Source organism: Orbicella faveolata, unplaced genomic scaffold (assembly GCF_042242905.1).
Source record: "Orbicella faveolata isolate gen_17 unplaced genomic scaffold, um_ofav_v1 contig_24, whole genome shotgun sequence".
NCBI classification, from domain to species: domain Eukaryota; kingdom Metazoa; phylum Cnidaria; class Anthozoa; order Scleractinia; family Merulinidae; genus Orbicella; species Orbicella faveolata.
Window position 1 is genome coordinate 9965222 of NW_028301552.1, and position 15614 is coordinate 9980835.

Here is a 15614-nt window from a genome sequence, read left to right on the forward strand (position 1 = left end):
GCCCTTTAAACAGGTCTGCTGCGAAGTAAAAAGGAACACATTGTAATTGGGTTGCCAGACGAATTTGATCCAAAATGTTGTAATGAGGGGGAGCCTTTACAACTGGAAAATGATGAAGCCAAGATCAAGAAGTGGTAATCAACTATAGTTACAAACTAGCCACCCAGAGCTTTCTTATACCGACCTATATATTGGGGAAGCCCACTTTCGTTTTGACGCCTGAAACTTGGCAATCTGAAGATAGAAACTGTCGGCTCTGCGTCATGTCAGCACAGTTCCCAGAGCATTTTTAAGCCGTATCATTTGGAAGAATGAAAATACTACAAAACTCCGATAATAAAAAAAGGACTCTAGGACCCAGTAGAGCAAGTACAAGTTTTGTGTGCGACATATTCTATAAGGAGAATTGGCAAATTGAAAAGATGGCACGGAAAATAATCGACAATTACATTATGAACTCTCGAAATCATCAGTCGTTAGAGTGCAGTGTCTAGAAAACGTTTTCAACTGTTGAGATATTTTCTCGTTTTTCTGAAGTTTTGGAAGGATAATGTAGAAACATTACTTGATAATTCAATTCCCGAGAAGACTAAAAGAAGAAAATCCGCTGTAAATCATTAGAAAAATGAAGTGATGAGTGCTGCTGCACAGCTGCAACTCTCAAATGAAGTCCACGCGCGACATAAAAATAACTGAAAATCATTATTTGAATTGAGATAGAACTATACTAACACAATTGATGTTCCTTAAAAGGACAATTCATTTGGTCAGCTACCGCCCCATCATGATACCCAATTCAATCAAGTTTCAACATTTGCATTCTTTTAAAGCTGTTAGTTCCTTACTCTGAATGCCAAACCCTTCTATTGTTACTTCCTTTATGATCGGCGTATGTTTTTAAAGTAAATGCATTCGCGTTCACTTATAAATGCAGTCCCTGTGAAAATAAGCGGACATTGGCCCGACAAAACTTTTTTTTTCATCTGGCTTTGCATTGATGCTTTTGAGAAAAATTGAGGGTCCATCAAAATATTTTTCGCTAGAGCCAACAAGAAAATTAAACAAAACTGATGAGAGCGCAAATGAATAAAAAACATATTTTCTTTAAATATGGTGTTACATAATTTTATCCTACTTTTTTATGCTGGCCGATTGCAATTTAGCCTTATCTGCCTATTTTGTACCTTGAAGGGGTTTTCGACGTTCCTGGCGGACTTGCCAATGCAAAATTCCCTTTGGTGATATTCCTACTGCAACCTAACTAAATAATTTCGTATATTGTTAAATAGTCAAGTAGTTTGATATTCAGTTATCTTGTCGATACAAATTTAAAATACGATCGGCGCCTGTACCTTAGCTTCGCGTATGTTTTGCGGCAAAAACACCGACCTGAAGCTAACTGTTTTAGCTACATCAGTAATGCACTTAAAAAAGCAACTAAAATTTAATTTTAGTAATAACTCGGTTTGCTCATTACTTTGAAAAACGCGAGATGGATAGATGAAGAATGAAATTGAAATGATGAAAATTACCTTTTCTCCTCAGTGATTGCTTCAACAAATCCTACAATAGTAGATTTAGTATCAACCGTAAATTACAGGAAAACTAAGAAACAGTCTTGATCGCGTGGTTGACTTGTACAACGGTTCGTTATGGCAGTTCCAGTTTCGAAAAACGTCCGTGTCTTGAAACGGCGATCGTAGAATTAAATGCGGGGTGATATTTTTCCGTTTAATATAAATCAGCCGACGCGTCAAGATAGGAAATGCCGATTAGTACAACTAATTATTTCTAGTAACGGCCATTTAGATAAGATTAAGAATCATTTAGAACCAGACGGTGGAGAGCTGAAAAAAAAGGATTAGGTGTACCACAGGAAACCCAAGCTTCGTAACCACATTACGGAAAGGCTGTTGGCCCCACTGAATCCAAAGTTAGCGTGGCGGGGAGGTATGATGAGATTGTAATTTGCGATTTTGATAATTTGTTTGATCTAAAGTTTGCTTATTATTTGGAGATTGGCTTAAAAACAAACAAACAAACAAACAAACAAACAAATGTTAATAATTTCTTTTTTTGGATTTTAAGCCAAACAATTGTATAGATCATTGCACGTTTTAGACAAAGGTGGAAATTGCTTGCCTTCAGTAGTTGTCTTCATATTTTAACATTTTCTGGATACTTATGGAATATGTGTTAAGCATGGGACTTTTTGGCTCTACATTCATTCCACGAGTATTTCGTTTCGGAATATTAAATGATTGCGTCCTTCCAGGCAGCTTTTAAACCGTAATATCGACCCTATCTTTCTTCAACTTCTCCTCAATAACCAGTGAACGTTTGGCTCCCCCAAATCAGTAAACGAAACAATGAAGTTTGGGAAGTTATAACTCTACTGACGAAGACATGTTCAAATGATGATTCGACCAAAAACAATTGGACTATATCTAATAATATAACGCAGTGGAGTTCTACGATATTTATCATACTGTGTGAAAAGAACGGTAATCGCTTGAAAAAGTGCGGAAAACAGACGTCCTCCAAACACGAAAATTTGCATGTTGTTTTACGTTCTAAAAAAGCAATTGTGTCTCAAAAGACAACCGAAACGTTGTCGAAGACAATACACGAAGACAACATCTGCTTATCAAGCTAGGAGTTAATTTTATTCCAAACACGTACATCACTACACAGGCAGAAGTTTTCATCTTCACCACGGCCCCCTCCTTGCTACGCCGGAGAAATTTTAAAACGGAGGTTTCATCCTGAAAACGCATTAAATGTTTTCCGTCCTCACTACACCGGAGAAATTTGAAACGATTGTGTTTGAGGAAAACTCGGTGGGGGTATCACATGATTATCGTAACGTCCCCGTTTTCGAAAAGCTCCGTTTTCAAATGTTTTGGTTCACACTACACAGAAAAGCGGGCGTTTTCAAATTCGTCCGATTTAAAAAAGCTCCGTTTTCGTGACGGATTAGTGTAGATGGTAGGCCTAACCGTAGAAATAAAGCTGTTTTTTTTTTTTTTTTTACTTGATTTTCAATTAAAGAAATTAAAAATACACTTTATTGATTCATATTAAATATTACAATTATTTTAATTAATTCATAAGGATATATTTTGTTCCGCTGTAAGCTTCCATTCTGTTTGTATCTTTATATTTGTGTGTGTGTGTGTGCAAGTGTGTTACCGACCGACAACTGTATAAATAATCTATGTAACTTAATGTCTGCCCATTCTTGTTAGCCCTTATGGTTATTTTGGGCAGGCAGTACTCTATACTAATTTAATGTTTATTGTAATTATTTTATAAATTGTGAGTACAAATAAATGGTTGTTGTTGTTGTTGTTGTTGTTGTGTGGATGGGGTCTAAGGCATTATAAAAACACAGAAATGGCTATCTTGTTTTTAAATTGAAATGATTCTTCTTTCACCCTTGTGCAAAACAAAAGTAAACCGGAACGCAAACTTCTTCACCTCACAAACAAGCGAAAGGTCAGGTTAATTTTCTGGTGGTGAACAAATTTGTTGTCAGATCTTAAAGGAATAGTTTGAATCGATTTCCTTGGCGTTTATCTCTTGATGACAAGGTGCGTCACAAGCAGTGTAAAAAATAGTTTCATTATTTGGCAGCAAATTTTTATAATCTACCGTTCATGAGATAGTTAATTCAGCGCGTGAGAAAGCTAAAAAGAATCATGGATTAACTTCAATATAATTTAACTTAAAATGAAATTAAGTGAAATTTGATAAAATTACGATCGTTGACACAGTTACATATATATATGTACAATGAATTACAACTGCCTGACGTTTACAATATGTGCTTGTCGTTGCTCCCACGCAAATCCACACATAACACAACTGCAAGTGGACTTATAAGCCAGTCTCGTCCCAGAACCATTCATTAAAAAGCACGCCCAAAAGTAATGTTCTAGAAGCCGAGATACTCTTTTTAGGACCAATATTGATTTTGTTCAGAGAGCCGGTCTTCTTTGACCACTTACCAAAAAGCGCAGGATCATTTGACGAGATTGAAACCCTTTGCTTCAACTGCGCAACCGAAGTCATTTTTTCCCCTCGCATACCCATTCTCTTGCCAGAGCCTCCGTTTCTCTTGGTCACGTGGCCATTATAAAACGAGTAGCAATGGGGACGAGGATGATCTCATACCCAGAGCTCGCGCTTTCCGTCAGCGGAGAGCGCCCGAAAAGCGAGACCAAGAAATCAAAGTCCCAGTTTTGGGACTAGGATAGGCACGTATGCGCAAGCGTAATATTCTAAGCAATGTAACAGAAGAGTAATGGTATGAAGGCGTGAGAAATTAATTGAGAATTTACACTACTCGAGATATCTGAAAATTCTTACAAAGGTCAGTGCAAATTTGGGTTTCAAATATCACTCGTACTGTTAATCCTTAATTGCAAGCGCATTACGATAATCTATACTCATTTGTTCTAGCTTTATATCGTTTCATTTTTTTTAAAAACATTTTGGAAAAGCTTTCTTGGGACGATCTTTCTATTAGTTGTCCATAAGACAAGCGAATCACAAAATTCTAAGTCTTAGATGTGAGCACCATTTTATTCCAAGACATGTCAATTCATAACAGCTGCTACCACTCATTATAGAGACCTTAAGCAAACACTGGAGGCGGCGAGGTGGACGCCAACCGGAAGTAAAATTTCCCGCTCTCGAGCTAATTAGCATAATCACGTTGAGCGTTGCCCGCGTCTTCCAACAGTGGCGGCGGCGAGAAAGGTAGGTTTGGCCGCCTCGAGAGACGGTCGCTTTATTTTCCCATTTGTAGCAACTAAAATACACAGAAACTCTTTTATAAAGTTAAAAATGTTTTTTGACACGTCTCTTTGTATTTTTTTTTTTGCAAATATTTGATATTTCGTTTGCTTTACAGCGAAAATCTCACTTCACATTGGAGGTGTGAGTGAAGAAGAAAGATGGCAAGCGAAGGAGAGAAAAGCAAAAGAAATGGGTGAGTTTCCTGGATTCACATTGTTCCGAGTGATGTTCACGTCTTGTAGACTTTAAAACTTTAGATTGCAAGTACTTGCTGGTACAAAATGCTATTTTGTTCTTCCAATTTGTCTCTATAACTTTGGAATATTTCCGAAAGGTGAATCGTTAGACAGGACCTGTTTTTAATAAGCTTTTGTTTTCTCTCATCTAGCTCGATCATGGAGTGGACAGAAGCACATGATTTGATCCTAGCGAAAGAAGTCAGAACTTCAGAACCATGGATCTTCAAACCAAGGACTGTAGATCGAGGAAAAGTATGGAATGCCATCACGGATCGTCTGAATGACGAAACCTCCGTGAAGTTTCAGGTGAAGCGGAAAAACGTACAGGAACATTTCAAACTACTACTGGACAAATTCAAGGCGAAACGAAAACATCACAGTCAGGCGAAACTGAGTGGAGTTGACATCGAAGATAGCGAGATGGATATTCTGATGGAAGAAATATCAGAAAAATGGGAGGAGGCAGAGGCCAGTGACCTTGGTTGCACTAGTAAAGAAAAGGCTGATTCAGTCTTCGTAAGGAAAGTAAAGATTTTTCGACGTGTATAGATCCCTCAGCAACAGAAATTCATCCTCGTCTATGATGTCCTCAAAGCATGCAACAGCTAGAAGGTCTCGGACTTCTCGAAAAGTTGCCATTATGCTCGTAAAATCCACGAACAAAGTCAAATTGGACAACTGAAAACGAAAGCAAAACAGCCGTTGCTCGCCGCCGCTTCTACGAAAGCTTAATATTCTAATTTCGCGCCAAGAGGAGGCGGTCTCAACCCAACTCCCGCGCGGCCATCGCCGCCTCCACCTAACCGCCTCAAGTGTTTGCTTAAGGTCTCTTATGTCAGAGTGAGAGAATAAAATTGATGATTGTGACATGTCTAATTCTACCTCTCCCTCCCCTCCCCTCCCCTCCCTCCTAACACGGTCCACTTATCCCACCCCACCCTTGAGTATTCCAGTCGCATCAAGGACACCTCTTCGGTTCCTTAGTTAAGTATTTCATCTTTATCAATTTATGTCTCAACCATCAACGTCCTCAAGTATTGTTAATGTACGGTTAAAGTATTGTTAATCGTTCTTATTTTGAAACATACATTAGGTTCATCTATTTGGTAATACAAAATCAAAATAATAGAGCGTTTACAGTCACGTGGCACAGCAGCTATCCGAATTTATTGGAACAAAAGAAAGCGTTTTCATACGAAAAGAGTTCAACTCCCACAGGATTGGTTTGGTACACCAACATGGCCGCCGTTTTCTTTCTTTCGAGAGACCAAGATGGCTGCCGCGACGTCATGTGAAAACACTCTATGCCATTGCTTCTCTCAATTCCTTCATATTCCCTCCCTCCTACCTGATAAACCTTCCTTTAAATATAAATCTCCTGACAGTGTTCGAGCAAGTTAGCCAATCAATTGAACTTTATCCAATCTTCTGAGCCTACCTGCCGCACAATTTAGGATAAATGAACGGAAAATAAGCTTCCCCTCGTCCCTTCCCCCCTTCCCCACTACAACAGAGCTTATGTTTCTCCAAAAAGGAAGTCGGAAGTCGACTAGGTTTGAACAATGATACACAACTAATGTAAGCACAGTGATTTGCAAAGTGATGCCATCACGTCTTAATAGTGTATGTACAATGAATGACTGTCAGTAACTGTCAACTGCTGGCGGAAATATTTTCGTGTAAAAAGTCTCGCCAACTTGGCAGATAACTCTATTTGTCAGCGAGAAAGAACCGAACTTCAGAGGGCAAAGATTACTATCACTTATTTCCATTATTTTGAAATTGGAAGGTCAACTCATCTCATTGGTACGCGAAACTCGCGAAACTCGAGTTTTCATCGCACCACTGTTCACGTGATTGCAAGGCTGCTTCAAACCCATGCTTGCATCACATGCCACGTGATTTGGACCACGTGAGCAAAAACATCCATCACAAAGTATTACTCACGTGATGGAGGTAAATATATCACGTGATGTAAATGGGTTTGACTGTATCACAATTCTGAAGTACTACAATAAAATCTCAGTTTTGCGGTTCAATTGGACGAGTCTGAGTCTATCATTTGTCTCTTGAGACTGTCGTAAATAGTTTGCCAGACTCTTCTCCCTGCTAACCTCTATCTACAACACTAAACTACAAAATTAATTTTTAATCTTATCCATGTAACCCTGTCTTCCATCTGTGTTACTTCAACAGAGGTCCCGCTGTACAGTAGTCACGCCCGCGCAACGTGACGCCCTGGCAGTGACTACAGTGTACTACACAATAAAACGCGCCGTGCCGTTGCTACGCGACGAAGTTTTTGATCAATTTTGTTATATTTTAGTAGGGTTCCTTTTGATTTAACGAACGAAAATGTAGGATAAAAGTTACCGTGGTAAACAAAAGATATGCCACAGGCGCCGGTCGCCGTGTCAAGTCCACTCTCGTGTGACTTCAAAGGAGCTACGTCACGGTTGCGCATTTTGAGAAGTTTAGCCGTCAAGTTCGTCGTTTGCAATCCGTGTCAATCTTGACCATCCTTGTTCCTTTATGGTTTATTATTACCTATTTGTTTTTTTTTTTTTTTCTACCTTACTGTTAGTAAACTATTATTTTCAGGTTTCCTTCAATTTAAAGGTCATTCTGTACGTGCCCAAAATACCGTGACTGAGCTCCTTAAAGTGGTCAAAACAAATAGAAGCTGTTACAAAGGTGTCAAAAGTGAATCAAAAACTTCGCACATGAACTGCCCAGGATGGCACAGGATACAGATACAAGTACGACTGAACTTCAAGCCATGAAGACGACAAAGACGATGAAGAAGACGATGAGAACGCAGAATATTTTGACAATTAACCATCTGTTGGATGTGACTGATTGAAAATATTTCAACAGTTCACCGTGCGCCGCTTCCACATTCAGCTCTGTTGCTTCTACATTAGCATCAATCCTATAAACAGAGGCAAACACGCATTAGCCGGCTTCAAATGGCTTTGGAAACAAATTAGCAGCAAGGGCGCCGAAAATAATTTTAAAATACAATGGAATTTACATTTGCTTACGCTGCGTAAGCTTTTCAGCACCAGAGACAACCGGTTGCCAGTTTCCACATGCTTATTACTAGTTGCCTGTTTTCCACAACTTCACTCGTTGCCTGTTTCCCCACGCTTACTACTGGCTACCTTTTTTTCTAGTGCTTGGCACTGGATTCCTGTTTTCCCGCGCTCGACACTGGCTGCCTCTTTTCTCGCGCTTAGTACTAGTTACATTTTTTTCAAACCCTTGGCACTGGTTGCCTATTTTCCCGCGCACAGCACCAGCTGCGAGACCAGTAGCATGTTTTTGCTTTGAGTTTGAGTTTCGTTAGTTTTATTGCATTATTATTAGTTGTTTTATTTTCGATTGGCCAGATGTCATTACAAATGTCCTTTGGTCTTCGCTTTACCATAGTGGTTAAAAACCAGGTCAAGCCTTGCCAGAAATTATGAACATAGACTAGAGATCTGTATGCGTTATCTCCAAACCTTTCAATCTGCTCCTCCTGCTCCTTAACCATGTGAGCAAGCTCTTGAAATATGCTGCCAAGTTCTACAATTGTTGACTCAATGTTCTCCATGGCTGAAGCCCGGCTTTGAATGTATTCATCCTAGTGACAAGACACGATAAACAGGTTAGTTAATAAATAGCAGCTTACTGATGTAAATGCATGTAATCAATCCTGCCAGGGGTGAGGAAAGGAAATACCCTTATCAATTCTTTCTATATCACAATGAGACCATGTGCAATGTACACTGTGCACTTCAAGACAACAACTTCTCTGTACTTAGTTGCAAGGTTACCCAATATTATAAGGAAGCGTTTGATTAGAACTATTTCGTACCTCTCCATAAAAAATAGTGACCACCACAATCAATGTGACATACGTGGAGCGCACTAACGAAAGTAAGGCGTAATACTGTTGAGTTTACACGTACATGTACAAGGCTTTGCTGGATTCTGATTCCAGGCTGTATTTTCTATGACATGGTATAAATAGCATTATCCTAAAAATCATGCCACCATAATCCTGGGATTTCATTAAGGACCATGTACCAGGCAAGTTAACCGGTTGTGAGGATGATTTTGCCCACCTGGTTTGACCATCTGGATGAAAGTTTCATAAAGCATTTCAGTACAAAAAGTTTTGCCCGCCTGTGAAAACTAGTTGCTATCCTGTTGAAAACGTTAATGAAATCCCTGCGTAGTCTCTAAGACCCTACTTCTAACCTGTTGTTCTACCAGCTGCATTTGGCTCATGTCATTAGACATTGGTGGTCTTGCATCCATGTGATCCATGTCTATTGCAACTGCAGCATCGCCTCCTTGCCCCATGTTCCTTGATGCACTGGATCTTTGCAGGACAGAGCCTGGTATGGAAGCTGGAGGCAGGCTGTCCACTGCACTTCCTTGAGAGAACTGTTCTCTTCTCTCCTTTTGCTGTTTGAGGTTCTGTTGAATTAAATAGTTCAACAAACATTCAGTTGCCAAGCATTACTTTCTCCTAACAATACAGGACATCATCAGGAAGGCAGGTAATGAGAAGTAGGAAAATCAACAAAGTAGGTTACGGTAGGTGATATTGTCTTGACGTAGACTGAAGCACAAAATTACTTTCAGAACATCAAGATGGATAAAAATCAACTAAACCTTCTAATAATGAATTAAAAGAAAAATGCAGTGGTAGACAGTGGCTGTGACTGAGGGATACATGTTTACAAAATGATGCAATCCAAGTTATTACATTGCAAACCCTAGACTTAAAACACTGAAAATTTCTCCTGTGAAATAATTTGCAGTATCCCTTGAAGACAGTAATATTTGTTGACTACAAAACACATGTACTAAACACTCAAACACAGTGACTAGTGTAACTACTTGTAATAATATAGTGACAAAGCAAATGATCCACATAGTTAGAGCAATAACACTAACAAAGAACTGACATATGAGGATGTTGCTTACCTCTGTTCTCACTTCCAGGACACCTTTAAAATCCTTGGACATTCTTGCTAATTTTGACTGCAACATTAGAGCAGAGTTATGTAAACACTAAATTGATAGTTTGTACATACATGTATAGTGTACATGTATTTATATAAGAAATGTTACAGTTTTACAAGTTCATGAAACTAGCAAGTTATTACTAAACTGATGTAGGGTGCATAGGCAAATCACAGGTGTACATCTACTTACAGCATGTTACAAATGTATATGCTGTAGTTGAAAATGATTTCAGGTCAAAATGATTTCAGACTAGTTATATTTGTATCTTTCTTTGCTTTAGGATTATGGTGATAAATGTTCAACAAAGGAAGATACAAATGTAGTAAGTAGTTATTTTAAAATGACAGAGAAATAAGGCCATGTTTTAAGAAATAAATAGCCAAAATGACAGGTAAATTATTTTACATTTATCCTGTGTGTGGTGTAGCAGAGTTGACTATCACTCATAGAAAATGAGGGAGAGTAGTCTATGTGTAATTGTTTTAGTACACTCTTGGTTTAGTCATTTCGTCAACATTCCTTATAGCCCCCAGTGGGGCATAGGACCGCATATAGTCATTTGCCACATCATTATTCTGCTGTACAGACCTGAAGTGAGAGCACCACTGTACTGGAGTGAGTTTGTAAATGCTTCCCCTGTGTACTGGCTTTTGACCTCACAAGCTGAAACAAACAAACAAACAAACAAACAAACAAACAATCAAACCATTATGATGATAATTGTGAAAACAGCATCAATGAACTGACAATTTTGGTGTTATTCTCTATCTGTGGAGGTTTCGTTCAATTTAACAGTATTTTAAATAATCAGAAATCGACTTAACAATCATGCAAAAAATCTCTTGTTTCTCTATTTTAAGAGTTATATTAAGAATCACAAGTGGAAGCCTGGGAGGATGAAAAAATGACATGGGATCAAGAACCACAGTGAAGTGCTCTGACCACACCTTTTTTGCATTATCCTTTGTATCATTCTGGAGTGCTTTTATAAAAGGATAGTGTTTTCTGTTTCTTTTAGAAGACACTGATGATCATCAAAATGTAAATTATCAATAATTTTGTTAGAGTGAGTTATAATAACAGCTTGTGTAAGTTCTGTGTTTCTAGATATAGCTTTTAGCATGCACTTTCTTACGCAGTGTTCTCTTAACAAATTGAATTTACTGCAAAGATGCATACTGTAGTTACAGTGTATATTTTAGTCATGGAAAAAGTACCCTACATCAAACATACCTCTTGTAACTGGGCAATTTGTTGGTTGAGACTATTAATGTCCTGCAACACCAAACAAAATTGTATTGTCCATCATTAACTAGTGACATACTTACATGTACATACTGTCAGTAAATAAATAAATAAATAAATAAATAAATAAATAAATAAATAAATAAATAAATAAAATATAACTTTTTATAGCTTTTAGTCTGATGATTAAAGCTAAATTGCTATCCTGACTGAAAGTGAAAGGGAAGAGTGAAGGTCTTGGATTGTAGTTAAAAGAGTCACAGAAATATCTGACGAGTGTGTGACCAGGGCTACACATTAAAATGTAACTGAACTTGGTTCTACACATACAAGCTTATAATTGTTATTACAAATTTCTTGGCCATCATTGTGCCAAATTTTCAAGACCATTATCAACAATGCTGGGCAACAAACTGTATTTTGAAAGTTATTTCTCTGATTTCAACTAAAAACAAATAGACTGTACAGTGTACCTGCTTTATTATGTAAGTGAGCTCTTGAATTTCCATGGGTCTGTCATCAAATAATGATTTCTTCTTGGCCACTACATTGTATCATTGAAATAAAATGTGTAACATACATAATTATCTACTATATATTATAATATTATAAACTTACATAATTGTATAAGATTTTGTTACAGTGTATATTAAGGCAATACAGAAGTATGAACTACAAGTAGCAAGCTATTTTAGAAATAATCAAATAATGCTATGAAGGTGAAATTGATATTTACTGGATGATTTAAGATATATTTTTGGCCTATTTGAAACACTCAGTTACAACTATCAATGATGATGACAATATGCAGGGCTGTCAATAGGGGTTGTAACCCGCAACACCTGTTATGGCTGAGTATGTTTGATGGACCCTTGATGTTATGGGTTAACAGGCCTGTAGTTGATACAATTCACTCAAAATGTAACAAGTTTGCTACAGGTGTGAAGATCAAGGGGTGAGTTAGAACTTAATGACAGCTCTGATATGTAAATAAGGATTGCTTTAGGTTGAAGAGTTGAACTGATCTGTTTTCAACAGGCTCTTGATATAAAACTATGAATTCAAAAAGGGTTATAATTTGCATATATACATGTATATCAAGTCATTATCTAATGAAATTGATCATGTTAACTCACAGATAGCAAGCTTTTCCAGTTTTGCAAAAGTGTTGCTGATGTCCTTTCCGATGTGCCTGAAGTAGATGTATTTGATTTAATTAACAAAATTAAATTTAAATAATTGACCATAAATTAAAAGCAGTCTGAAAGTACAATCCTCCCACAAAGTGGCCCCTTGTAAAAATTAATGATCATGTGAAACCAGCAACTTCAAATGTACATGTAGCTTGGATTTCTTTCGCATTTCAGAACAAGGATCTTGGCCTCTCAGTGATTCCCAGTGATTCCCTGACTGACTGAGGGACAACAACATGGTGCCTCCATACCAAGCTCAATAAATTTGGGTGAAACATTTCTCTGAATGGTGCAGTATGAAAAACCGCACAAACCCTAATCTTGGTGACGTTTTTTATTCGTCTGTGTATTTCAACCATTTATAACACCACAGGACCAACCCAGCATTCATCAACCCTCCTTCATTCTCTTCTTTGTCTCATACATGTACTGTAATCTCATGAAGTTTTGTGTTACATCTCTTTGATATCAAGGGTCATTACTTTGAGAATTTTACTACATGTACTTTTATAATTTAGCACACAGGCACTTGAAGTAGTCTGGCAAAAGCACTGTCTTAGTTTTTTACTTTAAGACTTACTTGGCAATGACAAAAAACTGACTTTTCTGAAGTCCATTTGGCCTTTGATGGTCTAGCCTTTTTCCAGTCAAATTATTTCCCTGCAAAACATGTAATTAATCAAATCAAATTACTTTATTGTACAGTAAAGAAAATGTCACTATTATTAAAATTTCTAAATTTTAAACTGGTACAACTGCATTTTGACACACATTTCACACAAGTTTATGTATCACCTTGGCACAACTTTGATCGAGCCACATTGCAGATTACAGGTTATACACAATGTACATGTTGTATGTACATAGTCTCTTGCAGGATGATATACTTTTGATCTCATCCAGATGAGACTATGTTATGTCTCCTGACATGAGAATCACTTCTCTTGACATAAGAAACAATGTGAGCTCTTCCAATGGTAAACAAACAGACAACTTGACTCTGCAACAATAGCCAAACGTATACCACAATAGCTATGCTGTGGTTCAGTTATACCCTGCAGCACAATTTGGAATTTACTTTGTTCTGATGTGGTGGTGGCCTCATGGTCAGTGTGCTCTACTTCAGATCTAGTAGCCCAGGTTCAAGCCCTGGCCAGGGACATTGTGTTGTGTCATTGGGCAAGGTACTTATACTTCACCCCAATAATGGGCACCAGCAAATTTACATGTAATGCTGAGGGTATCCCTGCAATAGACTAGCATCTCATCCAGGGGGGAGTAATTCAGAAAACAAAGAATATCGAGTCAGTTTTGAAACACTGAGATATTTTAAAAGCAGCGTAAAGGGAAAACAACAATAACGATAGCAATAAAAAACATGCAGCGCGAGTTAAAGCTGAGCATGTACGTGTACAATCAGGTACATGTAGGTGGCAAAGTGACAGGGACAAGAACCATATTGGTCAGGGCTCGAAATTGCGACTCACTAGTCGCCAATGCGACCAAAAACTGAGCACTGGCGACTAAATTTTCAGAACTGGTTGCCAGCTGGCGACTAGTGACTCACATTTTGTTCGATAACTAAAGAAAACCCCGACACAACTTTTGTTTTTAAATCTTTATATTAGGAAATCAATCGGATATGGTAGCTAGTATACAACTCTCCTTTCCGTCCCCAATAAAATAATGTCTGAATATTACAAGATAATTGAAAACTTGAATGTATTTCGACACGTCGATACTGCGTTCACAGCGCGCCATATTGTTTCAGCGGCTTCTTCCGAAACTGTTTGTCGGCAGCGAAAGGCGTCGAGGAAAGCAAGTCGAAAATAAAGAACGGCATTTTGAAGAAGTAGCAAAGGGAAAATACGCAAGGACCCGTGTTTGTCTCACGATGAAAACCACGGACTTGAAATGTTTTATGTTTCGCTTCATTTAAAATGACTATGGAGATAACCATCACCTTCGGACCAGGGACGTATCACCTGAGAACAGCAGTAGCTTTCTGTAACTAAGTGTTACTCGTGTTGTTTTTAATTGTTTTCGCTCTTCAATTGTGACTTTTCTTGCGTGCGAAGTAACGTATAAAATCTTGTTCATTTGTAAGTTATATATAAAATAAGTTGGCGACCAAAATTTACGATCTGGTGACCAAAATTTTTCCGTTAGTCGCCAGCTGGCTCCCGAACGAAAAAGTTAATTTCGAGCCCTGTTGGTAAGATAGCAATGACTCTTAGATAACTTCCCTTAGTACGCCTCCAATGCAATGGAACTTGTAGTTCAATGTGAGTGGTTTTTAAATAATATCATTCAAATATCACTACCATATATTCTCACAATATTGTCACCCTCTAAGTTGCATGATACACAAAACTAAATCAAAATAATCCCTTCAAATTTTGAAGCCAGTCTAAGCTGTTAAAGTATACAGCTGAATAAAATTTGATAATCAAGGTACTAGCTAGTTCATCTGTTCCAGATGGACATTTAAGCCTATAATTTAAGCTTAATCACAATCGTAAAGAATTCAGTCGACTCATACAGGACAACAAAACTGCGGATCTACATCAAACGCTTAAAAAATAGCCAAGCTAAAGTACAGGTCAGCCGGTTAGTACATCTAGTTTCGTAATGTATTACCAAATAATGCACGTAAAGTTCAATTTTTAGCTAAACAATTACTGTTCAACTGAACTTAAACAAGGACATTTCTAACTTTACCTGTCGTGACTGGAGTGATTTTACGGCGGAGATAAACTCCGATGTTCTGTCTCTACATGTCGTCATATCCACTGCTGCTAAGTTGAAGCTGTTTTCACTTGAAAACTCCACTCGAGTTTGATCACTGTCTTCACCGCTCGACCGTGTTCGGCGGCGTCGAGTGATCATGGGGACACTACATGGGTGAGTGTTTAACCCTCATTTCTCCTCTAACACCTTCCCATATTGTGATACTTTTATGAAATAAAACTCCTAGCTTCAGTTGAGAGTACTATATGTGTTAAAGGGAGCTAGGGTGAAGAAAAAACAAGCAAAATTGTGACACAAATTTCAACTCTTCTTCCCGGCTCAGACAGGAAAGACTCACTGAAATGGTGACGTAGAACTT

At 38.0% G+C, this 15614-nt stretch overlaps 2 protein-coding genes and 1 long non-coding RNA gene across 3 annotated transcripts; 2 read left to right on the top strand and 1 right to left on the bottom strand.

Annotated features, from left to right (window-relative positions):
• Positions 1 to 4843: 4843 nt before the first annotated feature.
• On the top strand, positions 4844 to 5935 carry LOC149110334 (uncharacterized). Its single transcript, XM_089291699.1, has 2 exons — positions 4844 to 4996; positions 5192 to 5935. The coding sequence occupies exons 1-2, from the start codon at positions 4962 to 4964 to the stop codon at positions 5589 to 5591; spliced, it is 435 nt and encodes a 144-aa protein (XP_089147825.1). The 5' UTR covers positions 4844 to 4961; the 3' UTR covers positions 5592 to 5935.
• Positions 5936 to 7592: 1657 nt separating this feature from the next.
• On the bottom strand, positions 7593 to 15603 carry LOC110060981 (syntaxin-5-like). The gene is made up of 10 exons (XM_020767799.2): positions 15227 to 15603; positions 13086 to 13165; positions 12449 to 12504; positions 11786 to 11856; positions 11301 to 11342; positions 10656 to 10730; positions 10026 to 10082; positions 9291 to 9512; positions 8549 to 8670; positions 7593 to 7974 (listed from the first exon to the last, which is right to left on the bottom strand). The coding sequence occupies exons 1-10, from the start codon at positions 15392 to 15394 to the stop codon at positions 7815 to 7817; spliced, it is 1053 nt and encodes a 350-aa protein (XP_020623458.1). The 5' UTR covers positions 15395 to 15603; the 3' UTR covers positions 7593 to 7814.
• LOC110060982 (uncharacterized) lies at positions 9508 to 11086 on the top strand. Its single transcript, XR_002297925.2, has 3 exons — positions 9508 to 9595; positions 10348 to 10389; positions 10928 to 11086. It is a non-coding gene; the product is annotated as an uncharacterized LOC110060982 (long non-coding RNA).
• Positions 15604 to 15614: the final 11 nt, after the last annotated feature.

Coding starts and splice junctions, on each gene's coding strand:
- LOC149110334 (XM_089291699.1), top strand. CDS start 4,962: ATGGCAAGCGAAGGAGAGAAAAGCAAAAGAAATGG. Junction 4,997..5,191: donor GAGAAAAGCAAAAGAAATGG/GTGAGTTTCCTG, acceptor TCTCTCATCTAG/CTCGATCATGGAGTGGACAG.
- LOC110060981 (XM_020767799.2), bottom strand. CDS start 15,394: ATGATCACTCGACGCCGCCGAACACGGTCGAGCGGTGAAGACAGTGAT. Junction 11,857..12,448: donor ACTGGAAAAGCTTGCTATCT/GTGAGTTAACAT, acceptor GATACAATGTAG/TGGCCAAGAAGAAATCATTA. Junction 10,731..11,300: donor AAATTGCCCAGTTACAAGAG/GTATGTTTGATG, acceptor TGTTTGTTTCAG/CTTGTGAGGTCAAAAGCCAG.